Source organism: Mesoplodon bidens, assembly GCF_964165515.1.
Source record: "Mesoplodon bidens genome assembly, chromosome: X".
NCBI classification, from domain to species: domain Eukaryota; kingdom Metazoa; phylum Chordata; class Mammalia; order Artiodactyla; family Ziphiidae; genus Mesoplodon; species Mesoplodon bidens.
The window spans coordinates 51,845,191-51,864,488 of NC_138163.1; the positions used below are offsets into that span (position 1 = coordinate 51,845,191).

General features: G+C 39.4%; 1 protein-coding gene and 1 pseudogene across 2 annotated transcripts in view; one reads left to right on the forward strand and one right to left on the reverse strand.

The window, feature by feature from the left end:
• Positions 1-1,107: 1,107 nt before the first annotated feature.
• LOC308608733 (melanoma antigen preferentially expressed in tumors-like) lies at positions 1,108-4,011 on the reverse strand (the record flags this gene model as incomplete). The annotated part of the gene is made up of 3 exons (XM_081222015.1): positions 1,108-1,830; positions 2,665-3,267; positions 3,722-4,011. The coding sequence occupies 3 exons, from the start codon at positions 4,009-4,011 to the stop codon at positions 1,320-1,322; spliced, it is 1,404 nt and encodes a 467-aa protein (XP_081078141.1). The 3' UTR covers positions 1,108-1,319.
• Positions 4,012-4,264: 253 nt separating this feature from the next.
• LOC308608804 (nuclear RNA export factor 3-like) overlaps positions 4,265-19,298 on the forward strand; it is a 60,862-nt pseudogene continuing 45,828 nt past the window's right edge. Inside the window, exons 1-3 of the transcript in view lie at positions 4,265-4,366; positions 16,372-16,424; positions 17,730-17,841. The product of the transcript in view is annotated as a nuclear RNA export factor 3-like (transcript). The remainder of the gene's footprint in view (positions 4,367-16,371; positions 16,425-17,729; positions 17,842-19,298) is intronic.

A 19,298-nucleotide genomic window follows, 5' to 3' on the forward strand; every position in this document is an offset into this window, starting at 1 on the left:
ATACACAGGTAATTATTATAACATTTTTCTTACTAAGTCTTTAAAATACAATGCTATCATTTTAACACGTAAGGATATAAAGAATTTAATTTACATTATTTTATCTTTACTGTCTTTGATATGCAGTATGTTATCATTTCAACATGTAAACAATACACGTAAATTAGCAGTTAGTTATTCTGCATCCTTAGTTTCTTGCTAACTCTTGGATACACAGTGTGCATTCAACACCTAGGGTACATCACATTTGAGAGTAGCCAGATTTCTAGAATTCAGAAGCCACTTATGGTTAGTGTGCACCATACTGAGCAGTGCAACTCTAGTGGAAGAGCTGAGGGAGCAAATACACATGCAACAATGTGTACCATGAAGGAAATATACATGATACCTTAAGAAAAAGCAGCTGAAGAATAAATCTACTTAAATGGGGAAGCAAGAGAAAACCTATCTGAGGAGGTAACATATAAGCCATGATCTGAGGCCTGAGCATCTACCCAACAGCATAAAAAGGCCAATATCACTTGAGCAGACTATGTAAGGGTAAAAAGTGAAAAAAAAATACTGTGATATGGGGGAATAAATAATTTCCCAAGTCCTCTAAGAAAGAGTAGAGAAACTGATAAATCATAGGAATGTCTACACTCTGAGGGAGATCAGGGACTTTATCTTTCTTAGCACATGGAAAAGTACCTAAATCATAACAGATACTTGGTGAATGTGTGTGGAATAAGGAATAACTGAGCCAGGGGTCTGAGACCTGGGAAATCAGGCAGCAATATGCTGATGTAGATACCAGTAGGTAGTGGGCATAGTTTGTTTGTTTCCTTTTAGTTGCATGTGGTTTCTCATAAGCCACCTGAGGTAATCAGAAACACAAGAAGTTTGCAGGTCCCTAGAGGGTAAAATTATTCAACAACTACCACCTCTCGGAAGAGTTTCAATTGATCTGACTTGTGTCAAGTGCCCATAAATGGATAAGTGAACCAATCAGTGTGGATAAGGAATTGACGTACCATGACTGGGTCAGCTTACGTCACATACTCAACACTGTGGTTAGTAACCAGAAGATGTAGAGGGCAGTGGGCAAGAGATCCAGAGGACCTTTCAAATTCCTCTATTTCCTTTTAAAATTTCCTCTTTTATAGAGATCAGTTTACCTATCCAGTGTTCGTAACCCCAGTTTCCTAGAACATTAGAACATTACGTATGTGTCTCTACAAACTTGGGTTTCAGGCAAAAAAAAAAAAAAAAAAGAAAAAAGTGAACGCTTTCATGGCCACACATCAGTGTTGAAACACCTCCTTGTACTGTGGAAATCACTATGAACAAGTGGCCCAATTCATGTCATCCCGCTGTGCCCCGTGCAGCATCGCCTGCAACTGAGCCTGAACTTCAGCAAGTTTTTGTTGGTCCAAACTGTCATGAAAATTCCCTTGCTCGTAGCAATGGAGAGGGACAGGATAAATCACATACTTCAGCTTCATCAAGGATGTCAAGTGTTGCAGAAGACTCTTGAGCACAGGCATTGTAATGGGATTGAAGCCAAAGCTAAGGACACGGAGGTGGGTACAGTGGCTCAGGGCTGGGAGGATGGCAGAGAGAGTAGAATCAGTTATCATACAATTGTTTATCTCCAGATGTTGCAGGGTGCTTGAGACCTTCTCCAGCAGAGCCTGGAAGGGCTCATATCCTTCTGAGAAGATCTCGTTGTTACTGAGACTCAGTTCCTTTAGGTGGGTGGCCTGAGAGCTCTCGGACAGGACAGTGATGTCTCTGTTAGAAAGGCTACAGAAAGGTAGATACAGTGTATCCAACTGACGTGGCACAACTCTATAGAGAGAAAAGAGTAAGGTTATTTCAGAAGAATGAGGGCAATGAGCCCCAAATTATAGGTACCTAAGGCTCTAGAATAAAGTACTGTGTTCACGGTTTGCAACAGGTGGTTAACATTGTGGACTTTGGGATCAGACTTTATACATTTGTGACCTTGAGAAAGTGACTTTACAACTCTGAGGTACAGGGATTTAATCTTGAAAACGTGCACAGTAGTAATTATTATAAAGAACTGCGGGAAAGATTAAGTGAAGAAAGTGCATGCACTTAGTATATACGACATAATCAGTGTTGCATCTGATTCACTTATTTGGCGAGGATGGGTCTGGGAAAGCAGCCAACTGAGGGTTTCCTTTGACTAGTTCCCAGATGACAAGTTCTCCATTCAGGGTCTAAGGCTTGGGGGAAATACAGGAGCAAAATTATCTGGCAGTGTTAACTATTGGGGCCCATTCATGGGCATGTGCATTAGTCCTATAGCTTAATGTTTCTCCATCTGAATGCCTCCCCTTCCTCTCCAGAGAGCTGTAAACTCCAATAGGAGAAGGACTGAGTCTTTTTCACCAATATATTTACACACTTATTATAGTGTCTGCCCAGGGCCACTGAATGAATGAATGAATATATGAGCACAGCTTCCTTTTCTAACCTCATCTGCTGCTCACCATAAGGTACCCCTCTCTCCCCTGGCTAGGTTCAAACTCCCAGCAGTGTCTACACTGAGGTAAAAAGAGAAATGGGTTACAAGGAGCTTAGGAAGATCCAAGCATGGTCTCTTCTGTCTTAACAATGAGGTGTTCAAGGAACACAGGTTCCTCCCCACCCCCTCACCTGAGCAGTTTGTGCAGTTGATTGGTGAGGCAGACGAGAGGCAAGCTGAGCTCCTGGAGGTTGTCCAGCCGCCCAAGGGAGAGGAGAAAAGATCTGAATTTCCTTCTCGTAGAAGATTTAAAGGGGATGTTACACAGAGTAAGGCTGTTCAGGTGGATCACCCGAGGCAAAAGGGTGAGGACTTCACTCAGATCAGCCTGATCCATTTCCAGGTGATCAATGCACCCCAGATCAAGAAACTGCAGGATACTTTTGTGGGCAGACATTCTATCGATTTGCAAATCTCTGCAGCAGATGTGCAAGGACCCAAAGTCCTGCTGAATTTTACTACAAAGGAAAGAGAGGAATTGCTCTGTTCTCAAGGTACTATTGAGGGAAATATCCACTAGTAATTCCATGGGTTCCTGAGCTGACTGAGGCGCAGACCCAGAATTACCAATCCCGAGGCGCCTGACACTATGCTGAGCTTCTTCTATCTTAAGGATAGAGCGCTGAGAGTATTTGCATGACTTAAAACAGAAAGGGAATGTGGTCCGAATCTCAGAGCATATTGTCTTACACTCCGGGTCATGCCTTAAATCTAGGATCCTCAGTCTGGGCCCCCTGTAAGGAAAGGAAGAGACAGAACACATGAGAGATAGCTGATTTTAATATAACCCAGCAAGATCAATGATGAGAAGCAGGGACAGTGCACTTTAACCCTGGTTTGCGCTTCACTGCCATTCACCAAGAAGTTCTTTCCACACAAATGCAGCATCTTTCATCCTTTCCCCACCCCCTCCTTCACCTCCAGGCTTTCCCTGTCTCAATGCCCATATTCCACTTGTGTGTAATCACACTCAAATCCATTCATAGTATCCTCAAGCACTTCTATTCTATAATCAACTCTATAAGGCAATAGAGTCCCGAAGGTGACCCCAAGTGCTGACCGACAGCTCTGCAAAGACTGCAGTATTCACCATTGGCTACTGTTGGGAGACGGTTTAGTATTCCCCTGCCCCAGGCTACAGCATACCCTCCTGCTGACTCCCTGTGTCTCTACTGCTCATAGCCTTACCAAGAGGAAGAGTTCTGGGCAGGGAGCATCTGCAGACCATCAATCATGGCTTCCAAGATGTCATAGTATGACTCCTGTGTGTTCCATGACCCAATGTGGAGACAGCGAAAAGGCCAAACCCTCACCATTGCCGTTAGCATCGTCTTATGCCCACCCAAGAAGGCAGCGTTGAACAATGGAACAAAGAGGTCTCTTGGGATTTCGTCCAGGGCATGGATAGCTACAGGCTCATTATTCAGCAGACTCTTTGCAGCAAGCTCAAGGAGGGTGACTGTGGTCTCTTGGTCCATCTTCAAAAACCTGCTTCAGAGTGGAGAATATTTAGAAATCCTGAGAAGATATCTATAGTCACTTGTTTGCTTCCAGGGTTAGCTATGGAAAAAATACTTATTGAATAAGTATGTGGTCAATCATAGGGCCAACTCAAGTGACCTCTACTATAGGAATAGAATGAAAATGGACTTGTGTGTAATTTAATTATATATGTGTACAAACACGTGCACACAAGCACACACACACACACACACACTTACATGAGATAAAATGCCCTTAGAAATCAGAGGTACGTTAGCAGAAGACAATGCTTACCACCTAGCTGACTTCATCGAATTATTTCCTCTTGAGGAGCTTCAAGACGGAGGAAGAGTAAGACATGGAGATCACCTTCCTCCCCACAAATACATCAGAAATACGTGTACATGTGGAACAACTCCTACAGAACACTTACTGAACACTGGCAGAAGTCCTCAGACCTCCCCAAAGGCAAGAAACTCCCCAAGGGCCTGGGTAGGGTAAAAGAAAAAAGGAAAAACAGTGAATAAAGAATAGAGACAGAACCTGCACCAGTGGGAGGGAGCTGTGAAGGAGGAAAGGTTTCCACACACTAGGAAGTCCCTTCGTGGGCAGAGACTGCTGGTGGTGAGGGTGGGAGTTTCGGATCCATGGAGGAGAGCACAGCAACAGGGGTGCAGAGGAAAAAGTGGAGAGATTCCCGCTCAGGGGGTTGGTGCCGACCAGCACTCACCAGCTTGAGAGGCTTGTCTGCTCACCCGCCGGGGCGGGCGGGGGCTGGGAGCTGAGGCTCAGGCTTCGGAGTTCAGATCCCAGGGAGAGGACTGGGGGTGGCTGCATGAACACAGCCTGAAGGGGTCTTGTGCGCCATGGCTAGCTGAGAGGGACTCAGGGAAAAAGTCTGGAGCTGCTGAAGAGACAATACACTTTTCCTTGCCTCTCTGTTTCCTGGTGCACAAGGAGAGGGGTTTAGGAGCTCTGCTTAAAGGAGCTCCAGAGAAGGGAGTGAGGAAATAGTTAATCCAGTCCAGGAAGCACAGAGAGTCCCATACAGCATAAAACCAAGGAGAAACACGCCAAGACACATATGAATCAAACTATAAAAAATTAAATACAAAGAACAAATATTAAAAGCAGCAAGGGAAAAACGACAAGTAACACATAAGGGAATCCCCATAAGGTAAACAGCTGATCTTCCAGCAGAAACTCTGCAAGCCAGAAGGGAGTGGCAGGACATATTTAAAGTGATGAAAGAGAAAAAACCTACAACCAAGATTACTCTACCCAGCAAGGATCTCATTCAGATTTGAAGGAGAAATTAAAAGCTTTACAGACAACAAAAGCTAAGAGAATTCAGCACCACCAAACCGTCTTTACAACAAATGCTAAAGGAAGTTCTCTAGGCAAGAAACACGAGAGAAGTAAAAGACCTAAAATAAAAAAAAAACCCAAAACAATTAACAAAATGGTAACAGGAACATACATATCGATAATTACCTTAAATGTAAATGGATTAAATGTGCCAACCAAGACATAGGTTGGCTGAATGGATACAAAAACAAGACCCGTATATATGCTGTCTACAAGAGACCCACTTCAGACCTGGGGACACATACAGACTGAAAGTGAGGGGATGGAAAAAGATATTCCATGCAAATGGAAATCAAAAGAAAACTGGAGTAGCAATTCTCATATCAGACAAAATAGATTTTAAAACAAAGACTATTACAGGAGACAAAGAAGGACAGTACATAATGATCAAGGGATCAATCCAAGAAGAAGATATAACAATTGTAAATATTAACGCACCCAACATAGGAGCACCTCACTACATAAGGCAAATACTAACAGCCATAAAAGGGGAAATTAACAGTAACCCAATCATAGTAGAGGACTTCAACACCCCACTTTCACCAATGGAGAGATCACTCAAAATGAAAATAAATAAGGAAACACAAGCTTTAAATGATACATTAAACAAGATGGACTTAATTGATATTTACAGGACATCCCATCCAAAAACAACAGAATACACATTCTTCTCAAGTGCTCATGGAACATTCTCCAGGAGAGATCATATCTTGGGTCACAAATCAAACCTTGGTAAATTTAAGAAAATTAAAATCGTATCAAGTATCTTTTCCGAACACAACACTATGAGACTAGATATCAATTACAGGAAAACATCTGTACGAAATACAAACACATGGAGGCTAAACAATACATTACTAAATAACCAAGAGGTCACTGAACAAATCAAAGAGGAAATCAAAAAATAGCTAGAAACAAATGACAATGAAGAGACGATGACCAAAAACCTATGGGATGCAGCAAAAGAAGTTCTAGGAGGGAAGCTTAGAGCAATACAATCCTACCTCAAGAAACAAGGAAGATCTCAAATAAACAACCTAACCTTACACATAAAGCAATTAGAGAAAGAAGAACAAAAAACCCCACACACTTAGCAGAAGGAAATGAATCATAAAGATCAGATGAGAAATAAATGAAAAAGAAATGAAGGAAACGATAGCAAAGATCAATAAAACTAAAACCTGGTTCTTTGAGAAGATAAACAAAATTGATAAAACATTAGCCAGACTCATCAAGAAAAAAAGGGAGAAGACTCAAATCAATAGAATTAGAAATGAAAAAGGAGAAGTAACAACTGACACTGCAGAAATACAAAGGATCATCAGATATTACTACAAGCGACTCTATGCCAATTAAATGGACAACCTGGAGGAAATGAACAAATTCATAGAAATGCACAACCTTCCCAGACTGAACCAGGAAGAAATAGAAAATATGAACAGACCAATCACAAGCACTGACATTGAAATGGTGATTAAAAATCTTCCAACAAACAGAAACCCAGGACCAGATGGCTTCACAGGTGAATTCTATCAAACATTTAGAGAAGAGCTAACACCTATCCTTCTCAAACTCTGCGAAAATATAGCAGCGGGAGGAACACTCCCACACTCATTCTACGAGGCCACCATCACTCTGATACCAAAACCAGACTAAGATGTCACAAAGAAAGAAAACTACAGGCCAATATCACTGAGGAACATAGATGCAAAAATCCTCAACAAAATCCTAGCAAACAGAATCCAACAGCACATTAAAATGATCATACATTATGACCAAGTGGGGTTTATCCCAGGAATGCAAGGATTCTTCAATATATGCAAATCAATCAACGTGATACACCATATTAAAAAACTGAAGGAGAAAACCCATATGATCCTCTCAGTACATGCAGAGAAAGCTTTTGACAAAATTCAACACCCATTTATGATAAAAACCCTCCAGAAAGCAGGCACATAGGGAAACTTCCTCAACATAATAAAGGCCATATCTGACAAATCCACAGCCAACATCGTCCTCAATGGTGAAAAAATGAAACCATTTCCACTAAGATCAGCAAATTGACAAGGTTGCCCACTCACGCGACTATTATTCAACATAGTTTTGGAATTTTTAGCCACAGCAATCAGAGAAGAAAAAGAAATAATAGGAATCCAAATTGGAAAAGAAGTAAATCTGTCACTGTTGGCAGATGACATGATACTATACATAGAGGATCCTAAAGATGCTACCAGAAAAGTACTAGAGCTAATCAAGGAATTTGGTTAAGTAGCAGGATACAAAATGAGTGCACAGAAACCTCTTGCATTCTTATACATTAATGATGAAAAATCTGAAAGAGAAATTAAGGAAACACTCCCATTTACCATTACCACAAAAAGAATAAAATATCTAGGAATAAACCTACCTAAGGAGACAAAAGACCTGTGTGCAGAAAATTACAAGACACTGATGAAAGAAATTAAAGATGATAGAAATAGATGGAGAGATATACCATGTTCTTGGATTGGAGGAATCAACACTGTGAAAATGGCTCTACTACCCAAAGCAATCTACAGATTCAATGTAATCCCTATCAAACTACCACTGGCATTTTTCACAGAACTACAACAAAAAATTTCACAATTTGTATCAAAACACAAAAGACCCCGAATAGCCAAAGCAGTCTTGAGAAAGAAACACAGAGCTGGAGGAATCAGGCTCCCTGACTTCAGACTATACTACAAAGCTACAGTAATCAAGACAGTATTTTACTGGGACAAAAAAAGAACTATAGATCAATGGAAGAGGATAGAAAGCCCAGAGATAGACCCACACACATACAGACACCTTATCTTCAATAAAGGAGGCAAGAATATACAGTGGAGGAAAGACAGCCTCTGCAATAAGTGGTGCTGTGAAAACTGGACAGCTACATGTAAGAGAATGAAATTAGAACACTCCCTAACACCATACACAAAAATAAACTCAAAATGGATTAAAGACCTAAATGTAAGGCCAGACACCATCAAACTCTTCGAGGAAAACAGAGGCAGAACACTCTATGACATACATCACAGTAAGATCCTTTTTGACCCACCTCCTAGAGAAATGGAAATAAAAACAAAGATAAACAAATGGGACCAAATGAAACTTAAAAGCTTTTGCACAGCAAAGGAAACCATAAACAAGACGAAAACACAACCCTCAGAATGCAAGAAAATATTTTCAAATGAAGCAACTGACAAAGGATTAATCTCCAAAGCTTACAAGCAGCGCACGCAGCTCAATATCAAAAAAACAAACAACCCAATCCAATAATGGGCAGAAGACCTAAATAGACATTTTTCCAAAGAAGATATACCAATTGCCAACAAACACATGAAAGGATGCTCAACATCATTAATCCTTAGAGAAATTCAAATGAAAACTACAATGAGATATCATCTCACACCAGTCAGAATGGCCATCATCAAAAAATCTACAAACAATAAATGCTGGAGAGGGTGTGGAGCAAAGGGAACACTCTTGCACTGCTGGTGGGAATGTGAATTGGTACAGTCACTATGGAGAACAGTACGGAGGTTCCTTAAAAAACTAAAAATAGAATACCATACGACCCAGCAATCCCACTACTGGGCATATACCCTGAGAAAACCATAATTCAAAAAGAGTCATGTACCACAGTGTTCATTGCAGCTCTATTTACAATAGCCAGGACGTGGAAGCAACCTAAGTGTCCATCAACAGATGAATGGATAATGAAGATGTGGCTCATATATACAATGGAATATTACTCAGCCATAAAAGGAATGAAACTGAGTTATCTGTAGTGAGGTGGATGGACCTAGAGACTGTCATACAGAGTGAAGTAAGTCAAAAAGAGATAAACAAATACCGTATGCTAACACATATATATGGAATCTAAAATAAATAAATAAAAGAAAATGGTCAGAAGAACCTAGGGGCAAGATGGGAACAAAGATGCAGACCTACTAGAGACTGGACTTGAGGATACAGGGAGGGGGAAGGGTAAGCTGGGACAAAGTGAGAGAGTGTGAAGGACTTATATGCACTACCAAACGTAAAATAGATCGCTAGTGGGAAGCAGCCGCATAGCACAGGGAGATCAGCTCGTTGCTTTGTGACCAAATAGAGGGGTGGGATAGGGAGGGTGGGAGCGAGGGAGATGCAAGAGGGAAGAGATATGGGGACATATGTGTACGTATAACTGATTCACTTTGTTATAAGGCAGAAGCTGACACACCATTGTAAAGCAATTATACTCTAATAAAGATGTTAAAAAATCATTTTCTCCCCAAAGGATACAAACCAATAAGAAGGGAAATCTATATTTACACAAAAGCCACACCCTCATCATTACTTGAAAATGGAAAAGGCCAAAAATTCAAAAGAATTGTGAGTAAAAAAGAAAAATCTTGAATCCTGGCATAAGATTTGTCACACTCCCATTACTAGGCTTTGTGGAAAACAAAAGACAGACCAAGAAAAGCTGCCAAGAGAGAGGAAAGAAGATGGAAAAGGGATGAAAGCTCATCTAGAATGCCTAAGCCCAGAATAAATCTAAAAATACCAAAAAGGTGTCCTAGAATATGAAAGCCCGGACTACAGGGAACGTACTCCACAATCAGAGCTTACGAAGGGACAGGGATGATTTAAAGTGCAGTCTTTGAAAGATATAACTCTTAGGGAAGAATAAAGGCAAACAGTTAGGGAGAAGCACCCATCGGCACTTGGGTAATGACGGAGAAAAGAAACAAAAGGGGAAAATTAAGGATCTTGCAAGACATAAGAGAACCGCAAAATCAGAGCACTCAGGACTTCTCCCTTCATCACCAAAACAAACAAACAAAATAAAAAGGATCTGGACTTTGCCATACTAACAAAAAATCACATTATTAAACTAGGAATCTTGTTGAAAAAAACCAGTATCATACAGCTGAACAGAATGAAGGGAATTCCATATCAAACTTTGTAAAAAAAAAAAAAAGAGGGATGAGGAAACAAAAGTGCATATATATTAAACAACCATGAAGGAGAAAAAGACTGGAAGTCAACACTCCAAACAAAATTAATTACACTCAAGCAAGCATTGGAGGATAGGAAACCCACCTTAAACAGAATATTTTAAAAAATGAAAAGACAGTGACTGACTAAAAAGAAAGGCTGAAGCAAAGATTTTATAACCAACTGGGGTGTCCCTTAAATATCACAGCCTATAGAAAAAGCTTTTCAACTTGCAGAAACTTAGGAAATTCTGCACCCCTCAGCCCTTCCTAAGGAATCTACTAGAGCAGGGGTCTGCAAACTGGCCCAATGATCCAAATCCAGCCCACTGCTTGATTTTGTAAATAAAGCTCTATTGGAACAAAGCCATGATCAATCATTTATGTATTGTTTATGAATGCTTTTGCACTACAGTAGCAAAGTTGAGTAGAGAGACAGTGACACTGTGACCCAGGAACTTACAATACTTCCTATACTTCTCTTTACAGAATGTTTGTCAAGTAATTTAAAACAGGAACTGGGATTGTGGTCCCACTGCGATGAGAAGGAAAACTTCACCAAAATACCTAATGGAGAGTATTTTACATACAATAGTAAAATCAAGGTGGAGGAAAGAGGAGAAGACTAATGTACAAAAGGTTTATGCTGTGAAAAAAGAACACAGAAACTGTGCAACTAAAAATGAGAGAAGGGAGAGAAGTAGAAGGAAATAGAACAAACATTTTATCATAATGCAGTAGGTGAGTGTTAAATGATACGGGAGGAAAAAATGCATAGGCCAGAGAGTAAAGTGTTAAGAAAACAGGTGGTTCAGGATGATTTTAAGAAAGCATTAAACGTGACCAAAAACATGTCTCAATGACAAAAGCCAAAACTCACAAAGAAGATATAACCCTTAGGTATATTTATGCACCAATAACAAACAAACACCTTTATAAACCAAAAATGAAAGGAGACGTAGATAAAATAATAACAGGAAACAGTAACAGTAGGAGATTTAATACACCAAACTCAGTCTAAGGCTGATCAAGTCATATAAAAAAAAGAGAAAGCTAATCAATAATGTTATATAGGGAATATATATTTGTCAAAATGGATCATAATTATCTCACAGAGATTAGATAATTGATTTCTATAAAGTAGAAAAAGTACAAACAATCCTCTAAACCCAAAGCAATAAAAGTTAGTAACAAAAATTGAAAACAGAAAGAAAAAAAAAAAAAGGAAAATTGAAAACAGAAAGCCCTTTCCACCTGAACAAAATTTTTAAGGCTTCTCTTAGAAACTGTTGAACATAAGAGGAAATGCAAACTGAAGTTGTAAAGAAATTTTTTAAAGGAATGACTATGAAAAACTACATATCGGCATCTATGGGATACATTTAGCGCGGTGATCTGAGGCAAATTCACACAGTATGCACTTTTATGAGTAAAAATGGAAGAATGAAGATAAATTAATTAAAGTATGGCCTCAAAAAATGAAAAAAAAAACCAGCTAGGAAAAAAAGAACAACTAAAGAAAGCAAAATATAAAAGCAGAAATGAATGAGATACAAAATAGAAAAACGAAATCTTGTTTTTCAAAATGAACAAACCCCTAGCTGGCTTGATGAAGGAAGAAAGGGAGAGATCACACATAGACAAAATAATAAATGACAAAGGAGAAATAATCATCGAAACAAAAAAAAAGAGATTACTTTGCCAACATCTATGCAAATAAACGTGAAAATCTATATGAAATAGGTAACTTCCTAGATAAATACAGATTACCAAAGTTCTGATTCTTGTGTTAGAAAGCTTAAATTAGGCAATTTTCAAAGAAGAAATAAAGTTATTACAGCAATACCCCCAAGAAGCACCTTGCTCAGATGGTTTTACAGGTGAATTCTAGTAAACCATCAAAGATCAAAAAGTACCAAAGCTCTATGAGTTATGTAAGAACATTAGAAAGGAAGGAAACTTCCCTAACTTCTTTTATGAAGCCAGTAGGATGCTAACAGGTAAAACGTAGATACCAAAATACTAAATAGAATATTAGCAAACATCCAACAGTACATTTAGAAACTAATATACTGTGATGAAGTGCAATTTATTCCATTAATACAGGGCTGGTTCTATATTAGGAATTCCATTGATATCATTCACCATAGTAATATAATTAAGGACAAATATCATATGATTAAAACCACAGATGCCAAACAAATCTTTGGGAAACTTCAACACCCATTCAGTGTTAAGAAAAGAAAAACCTCAAGAAATGGGAAAGAGGGATGCATTCTTAACATGATAAAAGATATATAATTAATTCCTCATGCAAGTATTTTATTTAGTGGGGGACTACCAGAGGTTTTCCAATAAGGTCAGGAACAAGAAAAGTATGCCCATTATATCATTCCTGTTCAGTCTTCAACTACAAGCATTAGTCAGTTGACTAGAGAAATCAATTAGATTTATGAGAATGAATAACAAGCAGTAAAGCCACCTCTGTGTGCAGATGATATTACTGTACACCTGAAAAGCCCTATAGAAACAACGACAGATTAAGCAAAACAATAAGAGAGATCAGCAAGGTAGTAGGATATAAAGTTACATACAAAAGTCAATGGTCTTTGTGTACACTCACACACACACAGCTAGAGGACACTTTAGTAGAGAAAATTCCATATACAATAGCAAAAACAAACCTTAAATGCATAGAAATAAATTTAATGAGAGCATCTATGCAAGGAAAAATTTTAGACACTCCTGAACGACATAGAAGGAAATTTAAATAAGCACAAAGACATTGGTCAATGTTCTTGGATAGAATAACTCAACATTAAAAAGATGTCGGTTCTCCCTAAACTAATGTATAAATTTAATATAATCTCAAAAATATCAGCGAACGTTTTTATGTTGTAGATCAATGGATAGTAAAATTGATATTTTTTTAAATCATGCAAGAATAGCCAGGATATAAGTGAAAAAGAAAACCTATAAGTGGGGAGTAATGATACCAGGCATTAAAGCACGCTATAAAACCTCGGTAATTATAACACTGTGGTACTGGTACATGAATAGACAAATAGTCCAGTGAAACAGAATAGGAAACCCAGAAAAACAACCATAATATATGGAAATTTCAGTATATGATGAAAGGGCATTTAAAATCACTGAGGCAAAGATGGACGTTCAATAAATGATGCTGGAACAACTGAGACATTTGGGAAAAGAATCAGTGTAGATCCATATCACACACTATACACAAAAATAAACTGTAAACGGGTTAGGAATCTAAACAAATGAAACCATAACAAAATCTTTCAGAAAATATGGCAGGACCTTGCTTTAACCTCAGCATAGGGAAAGACTTTCTAACTGTGACTCAAATTTCCAGAGGCAATGAAAGAAAACAATGATCTGTGTGACTACAAAGGATTTTTTTTAATGTACAGCAAACACATCATAACTAAATCAAAAGGCAATTGACAAATTGAGATAAAGTATTTGCAGCAAGCCTCCTGGACAAATGAATAATAGTCCAAGTATATACAGAACTCTGAAGTACGGAAGGACAAAAGGCTAATATTTCTACAGAAAAATGGGAAAAGATATGAGCAGATAATGCACAAAAAATATATAAAACAGTCCTCAAAATATAGTCAAACTTTCTCATAATTAGACAAATGCATACTAAGACAATGCCGAGATATCATTTCTCACCTACCACATCAACAAAGGTCACAAAAGTAGGGCAACATGTTCTGTTAGTGAGTCTGTGGGGAAACAGTCACAGTAGCTAGTGGGAGTGAAAACCAGTACAAGCCTTCTGGAGAGAAATTTGGAAATACCTAACAGAAATACACATGCACTTCACTTTTGGCCCAACAATACTACTGCTGGGAATAAAACTTGAAGATCCATTTCCACCAACACAAAAGTACTTATGCCTAAGGTTATTCACTGCAGCATTGTTTGTCGTTGCAGAGTGTTGAAAACAAGTTAAATGCCCCTACATATGTCAGCGGAGTCCAATGCAGCTGTAAAAAACACAGACACAAAAACAAAAACAAAAAAGCAATGAAGCCCTCTATGGCATAAAGAGTTTTTTTTATGGAATGCTGCTAACTGAAAAAGGAAAAGTGCAAAGGAGCATTTTAAGGTGCCGTCCTTCATTTAACAAACAAGGGAATATAAGAAAACATATATGGATCAGTTCATTTGTGCAGAGTAAACACAGGAAAGATTAAACCAGAAACTAAAGAGATTGGTTATCTACAGGGGGAGTGTGGGAAATAAGTGGGGAACGGGAAGGGGTTAGAAGGCATGACGAAAGAGTGACACTTGTCTAATAGATGTTTCTGTGCAGCCCTGACTCTTTGAATCACAGTAATATTTCACATACCCCAGAATTAATTAAAAAATCAAAATCAACTAAGATGTGGGGAGGAGGCAAGCTCAAATACAAACACCACAAAATTAACCTAACTATATGACAAGTGAATGTCTTAACCACAGCTGAAGAGGTGAGAAAGAAAATAGCTAAGCTAAGCAATGTGGGGAAATAGTACTTCTTTGATTGCATCCTCTGAGGCCTAAGGCATAAAGAACTGTACACAAACACAAGTTATCAAATCTGTTTCTAACAGGTGTATTGGGTAGCATTTCTGCAAGTACTTCATGTATATATCAGGAATGAACAAGTAAGTAAATATTGAAGATAAGGAGAGCCAGGTCACACAAAGAAGTTACAAACAAGGCTACAATGGATTAACATAAGAAGTATCAGTATGAGCTCCTGGCTTTCAATATCTATACATATAGGTAGAGAAACTGAGAAGTATCTGTAAACATGAGTATATACATACAGTATATTTCCTTCATTTGTGGATGGAGAGGGAGGACTTAGCAGCAATGAAACCGCAATAGCAATGAACACACACTGAGATATTGGTTTCTAAATGTCATTTTCCAAGGAAAGGAAGCTTGGCTCTTTGCAGAAGTGTTTTTTGTTTTTATTTCAGGGCCGTGGTGGGGACAAAAACACAAGATGAACAGGAATACCTTACAGTGTCAGCAAGGAAGTACACAAAAAAGGATCAGGTCTTGCTGAAAGAACACAGACCCCACCAAAAGATGCTTGCAGTCACCAAAGCTGGAACAATTCAAGAAACTAAATAATGATATAATTTGATTATAAGTCACAATGTAACATAGTTATTCATGATTCAATACTGACATAAATAATTTGATTAGTTATTTGATTCAATAATTTGAAATAAAACAATTTTTATAAACAACTTGAAAGTTTATAAATAAATAAATGGGGGAGAAAAGACAGCTCTTCAGAATGCCAATGAACCAATGTAGTAGGAATAAGGAAATAGAAAGTCACCATTAAGTCATAATTGTTGTAGGCAAGATCAACAGATGGATTTTAAAAGTCGTGAATAACAGTCTGAGAAGAAATAGGATATTTTCATAGTCTGAAAGTATTTCCTACACGATATTTATTACTTACAAATAGGAAAACAGTACCATTACAATGGAGGCACACAGTTGTCCCCACCTTAATCAAGTGTTGCAAATGAATAGCATCATTAATACAACATATGGACATCATGTACCCCCACACATGATGCTTGGAGAAGGGAACAGAATCGCTTTTGCAGCGCCGTGGTATAAGACCTAAAATTAAGGCACAGTGACATGTATGCCTTGACATTTGGGGGAAAACCCAGAGGGTCTCAAATGGACTCACCACAAGTTCCCATTCCCCTTTTGTGCTCCCAGGAAGAAGGTCCCCTAGCCAAAGAACCAGCCTTATCAGGGGAACTAGCCACAGTGCCTGCTCGCCCCTGACTATCAGGTTTCAGTTCCCTACCAGCTCACAGAAGTATTCAAACAAGCCAATCACATCCTCCCATGTGAACCAAGGGTCACCTCGTCCTCTTGCTACTACAGACTGTCCCCCACAGACCCTGCTTGTTCACTCTCTTCCAGAGAATGACTCCTGTGGGGCTCTACCTGGCCAGTAGTGTCCTCCTCCCCAGGCTGTGAGTAAATGTTACTAATAAGCTGCTGTGGGGAGTATCTGTCCAGTGTCAGGTGTCGTGTGTTCAGCCACCCCCATAACACTAGGGCGGAAATTCCTCCATCATCAATGGGATGAAGGGGAGGAGAATAAAACCGGTATTGTTGCCAAAAATTTGTAATTTCAATCAAATCACAAGAATACATCAGAGAAACCCAAGCTGACAGACATTCTATAAAATACCTGACCAGTATCTTCAAAAGCGTCAAGACTGGGAAACACCCAGAAAGCTTAAGGAACTGTCAGCCTGGAGGAGACTAAGAAGTGATGGCCAAATGCAATGTGGTATCCAGAATGGGATGCTGGAATAAAAAATGAGATTACTGGGACAAATGGTGAAATTCAAATAAAGTATGTAAATTAGTTAATCGCACTGCATCAATGTTAATTTCCTAATTTTGATAATTTTTCTATGGCTATATAAGATGTTAACATTAGGGAAAGCTGGGTGAAGGTTTTCTATACTGTTCGCAAAGTTTCTGTGAGCCTAAAATTATTTCAAAATAAAGAACTTTTTAAAAAGTTCAGTGGTTAAAGGAATGGTTATGGTATAAACGACACTGTTTAATAATAGTTTAACTTATTGAAATACGGTTGGGAGGACGGATAAATGCTCGTGCCACATCATCCAGCACAAAACTATTTCAAACTGCTTTAGAGAGCCCATTAAAATAAATGAAAGTGCAGTCATCTCCAAGATGTAGATGAGTATTTATCTGCTCTTCAGAAGATAACCATTTGAAGTATAAAAGCAATGAAATACCATATATATATAGATAAGGAGAGACCAGAGAGAGATAGAGGTGGGGGAGGGGGGAGAGAGAGACAAACATTTCAATACTTACAATTTAAAGTCTGAGGTATCAAAACAAACTGCAAAGAAAACTGACGTGCAAAGGAGAAACACAATTTTTTTTTTAACAAGCGGGAGGCTGATTGAGGGATTTCAAAGAGAGAGTGCGAAATGATTAGCCACACAACTGAAGCGAATCACAGCTGAGGAAAGAGGAACGCACGGCGCGTGGACAGGACAGTGGACCCAGCAATCCGTTCGACTGCCTTTCTTATTAACCCCCAAACCTTGATCCTGGGTAATTTAATTTAGGTCAATAGAGGCGTAATTTATAGAAAGAATGCTGTTGTAATTTACCTGATTGGAACAAGAGTTGGAAAAAACTTGAGCTGTCCAAGACCCCAGCAGTAGGAGCAGTTTCCTCCCTCTCCGGAGACCACAGCGGACACGCCTCCGTGTTGCCCTCCGCCTCAGTGTTGGCGGCACGTGGTGTCTTAATGGCTCCCTCTCAAAGTTAAGCTCACCGGAAAAGGACTTGGATTGGTGCAGCTCAGGTCACGTGACCCCCTATAGCTCAATGTATAAGGTACTGGGAGGCGGGGCCAGATTCCCGACCCCACCCAGAGGGACCGAGGGGAGAGAGCCTTATGGGTGAGAGGGTTCTTCTCAGGTGCCAGCCCCACCCTCCTGCATCTCCTTGGCCCAGTGTCCCTCCTTGTGGCCTGGGCACCGCCTGGCCAGGGTTTCTGCCAGGCGGCTCTCAGACCTAGAGAACCGACATCCAAATTCATAGGCTACACAACAGAGGGTGTGAACTTAAAAACGAGTGGCGGGCTTCCCTGGTGGCATTTTTAATGTTTTTTAATGTTTTTAATTTTAATGTTTAATATTTTGTGATTAGGCTAATTTGTTGAGATGGAACACTCGAAAATATCTAGTAAGCAACTAACAAAAAAAGTTCACATATATTTACCATGTTATCAAAGAGTTCTCATGACACTGTTTCATAAAAAATAAAAAATTTCAATTTTAGACTTGACAGTTTATCTGTGTGGTGTGCGCATTTCTGTCTTACACTTCTTTTACCCCCAAATGTTCACACACTTATATGCAGATTTTTCTTCACCTCTCTCAGTGGCTGGACTTTTCTCAGGGCATTGAGATCCAGGAAGGGATTGTAGACATGGTGTGGAAAATTCCAGAAATGTCCAACTAATGCACTGGAGCCCAATCTCCTCTCTCCTTCCCTCTGCCTTGAAACCTCTCTGGTCTGGAACTTTCAGAGCTACAATTCCGGCTCTGACCATAGGGGCATCTATCTACATTGAGGACTTTTTTTTTTTAAAGGAAAATACATGATTTGTTTTCTTTTACTGTCATTACAGGGACCCACAAAACTCTGACTGCTATTTCGTTTATAGTTTTCAGGTCTGTTCTTTGTTGTTTGGTTTTTGGAAGTGTTTGTTTTTTGGTATTATCTCTCTGAGGTGGGCTGAGGTTAATTCCAGCCATTTGACTATTTTCAGAAAATTCTGTTACTTTGTACTAACTTAAGACAATCTCCCACACTACAGCAATAACTTAGTAAATCTCTGCTTGGAGAAGTCATCTTCCATTCCGTGGAGCTCAATTTCAGTCTCTGTTTCCCCAGGTAGCATCTGAATGACCCTAGACAAGCTCCAGCACCTCAGTAAGCCTCAGCAACCTTGGAAAGTTGGTGATTCTGATATCAGAGTCCCCTTGTGAGGAATTCATGAAAGAATAGAGGCAATGTAGCAAGTACAGAGCCTGGCCTACAGCTGGCACACAGAGTTCTCTGGGTTTGCCAAACGAAGGAACACAATGTAGTGTAGCTGATCCAGAGTCTGGCATACAGAGCTCCCTGTGTTTGTAGCCAGAAGTACCAAGGTTCCCTAAGCCTCCTGATTCCAGATGCCCTCCTCTGCAAGGGGTGGTACAGTTGGAAAGAGTTCCCTGGGTGTTAGGCTGGTAGCAAACTCAGGGGGCTGTAATTACAGGAAGTGAAGTCTCATCTGGCCCCCA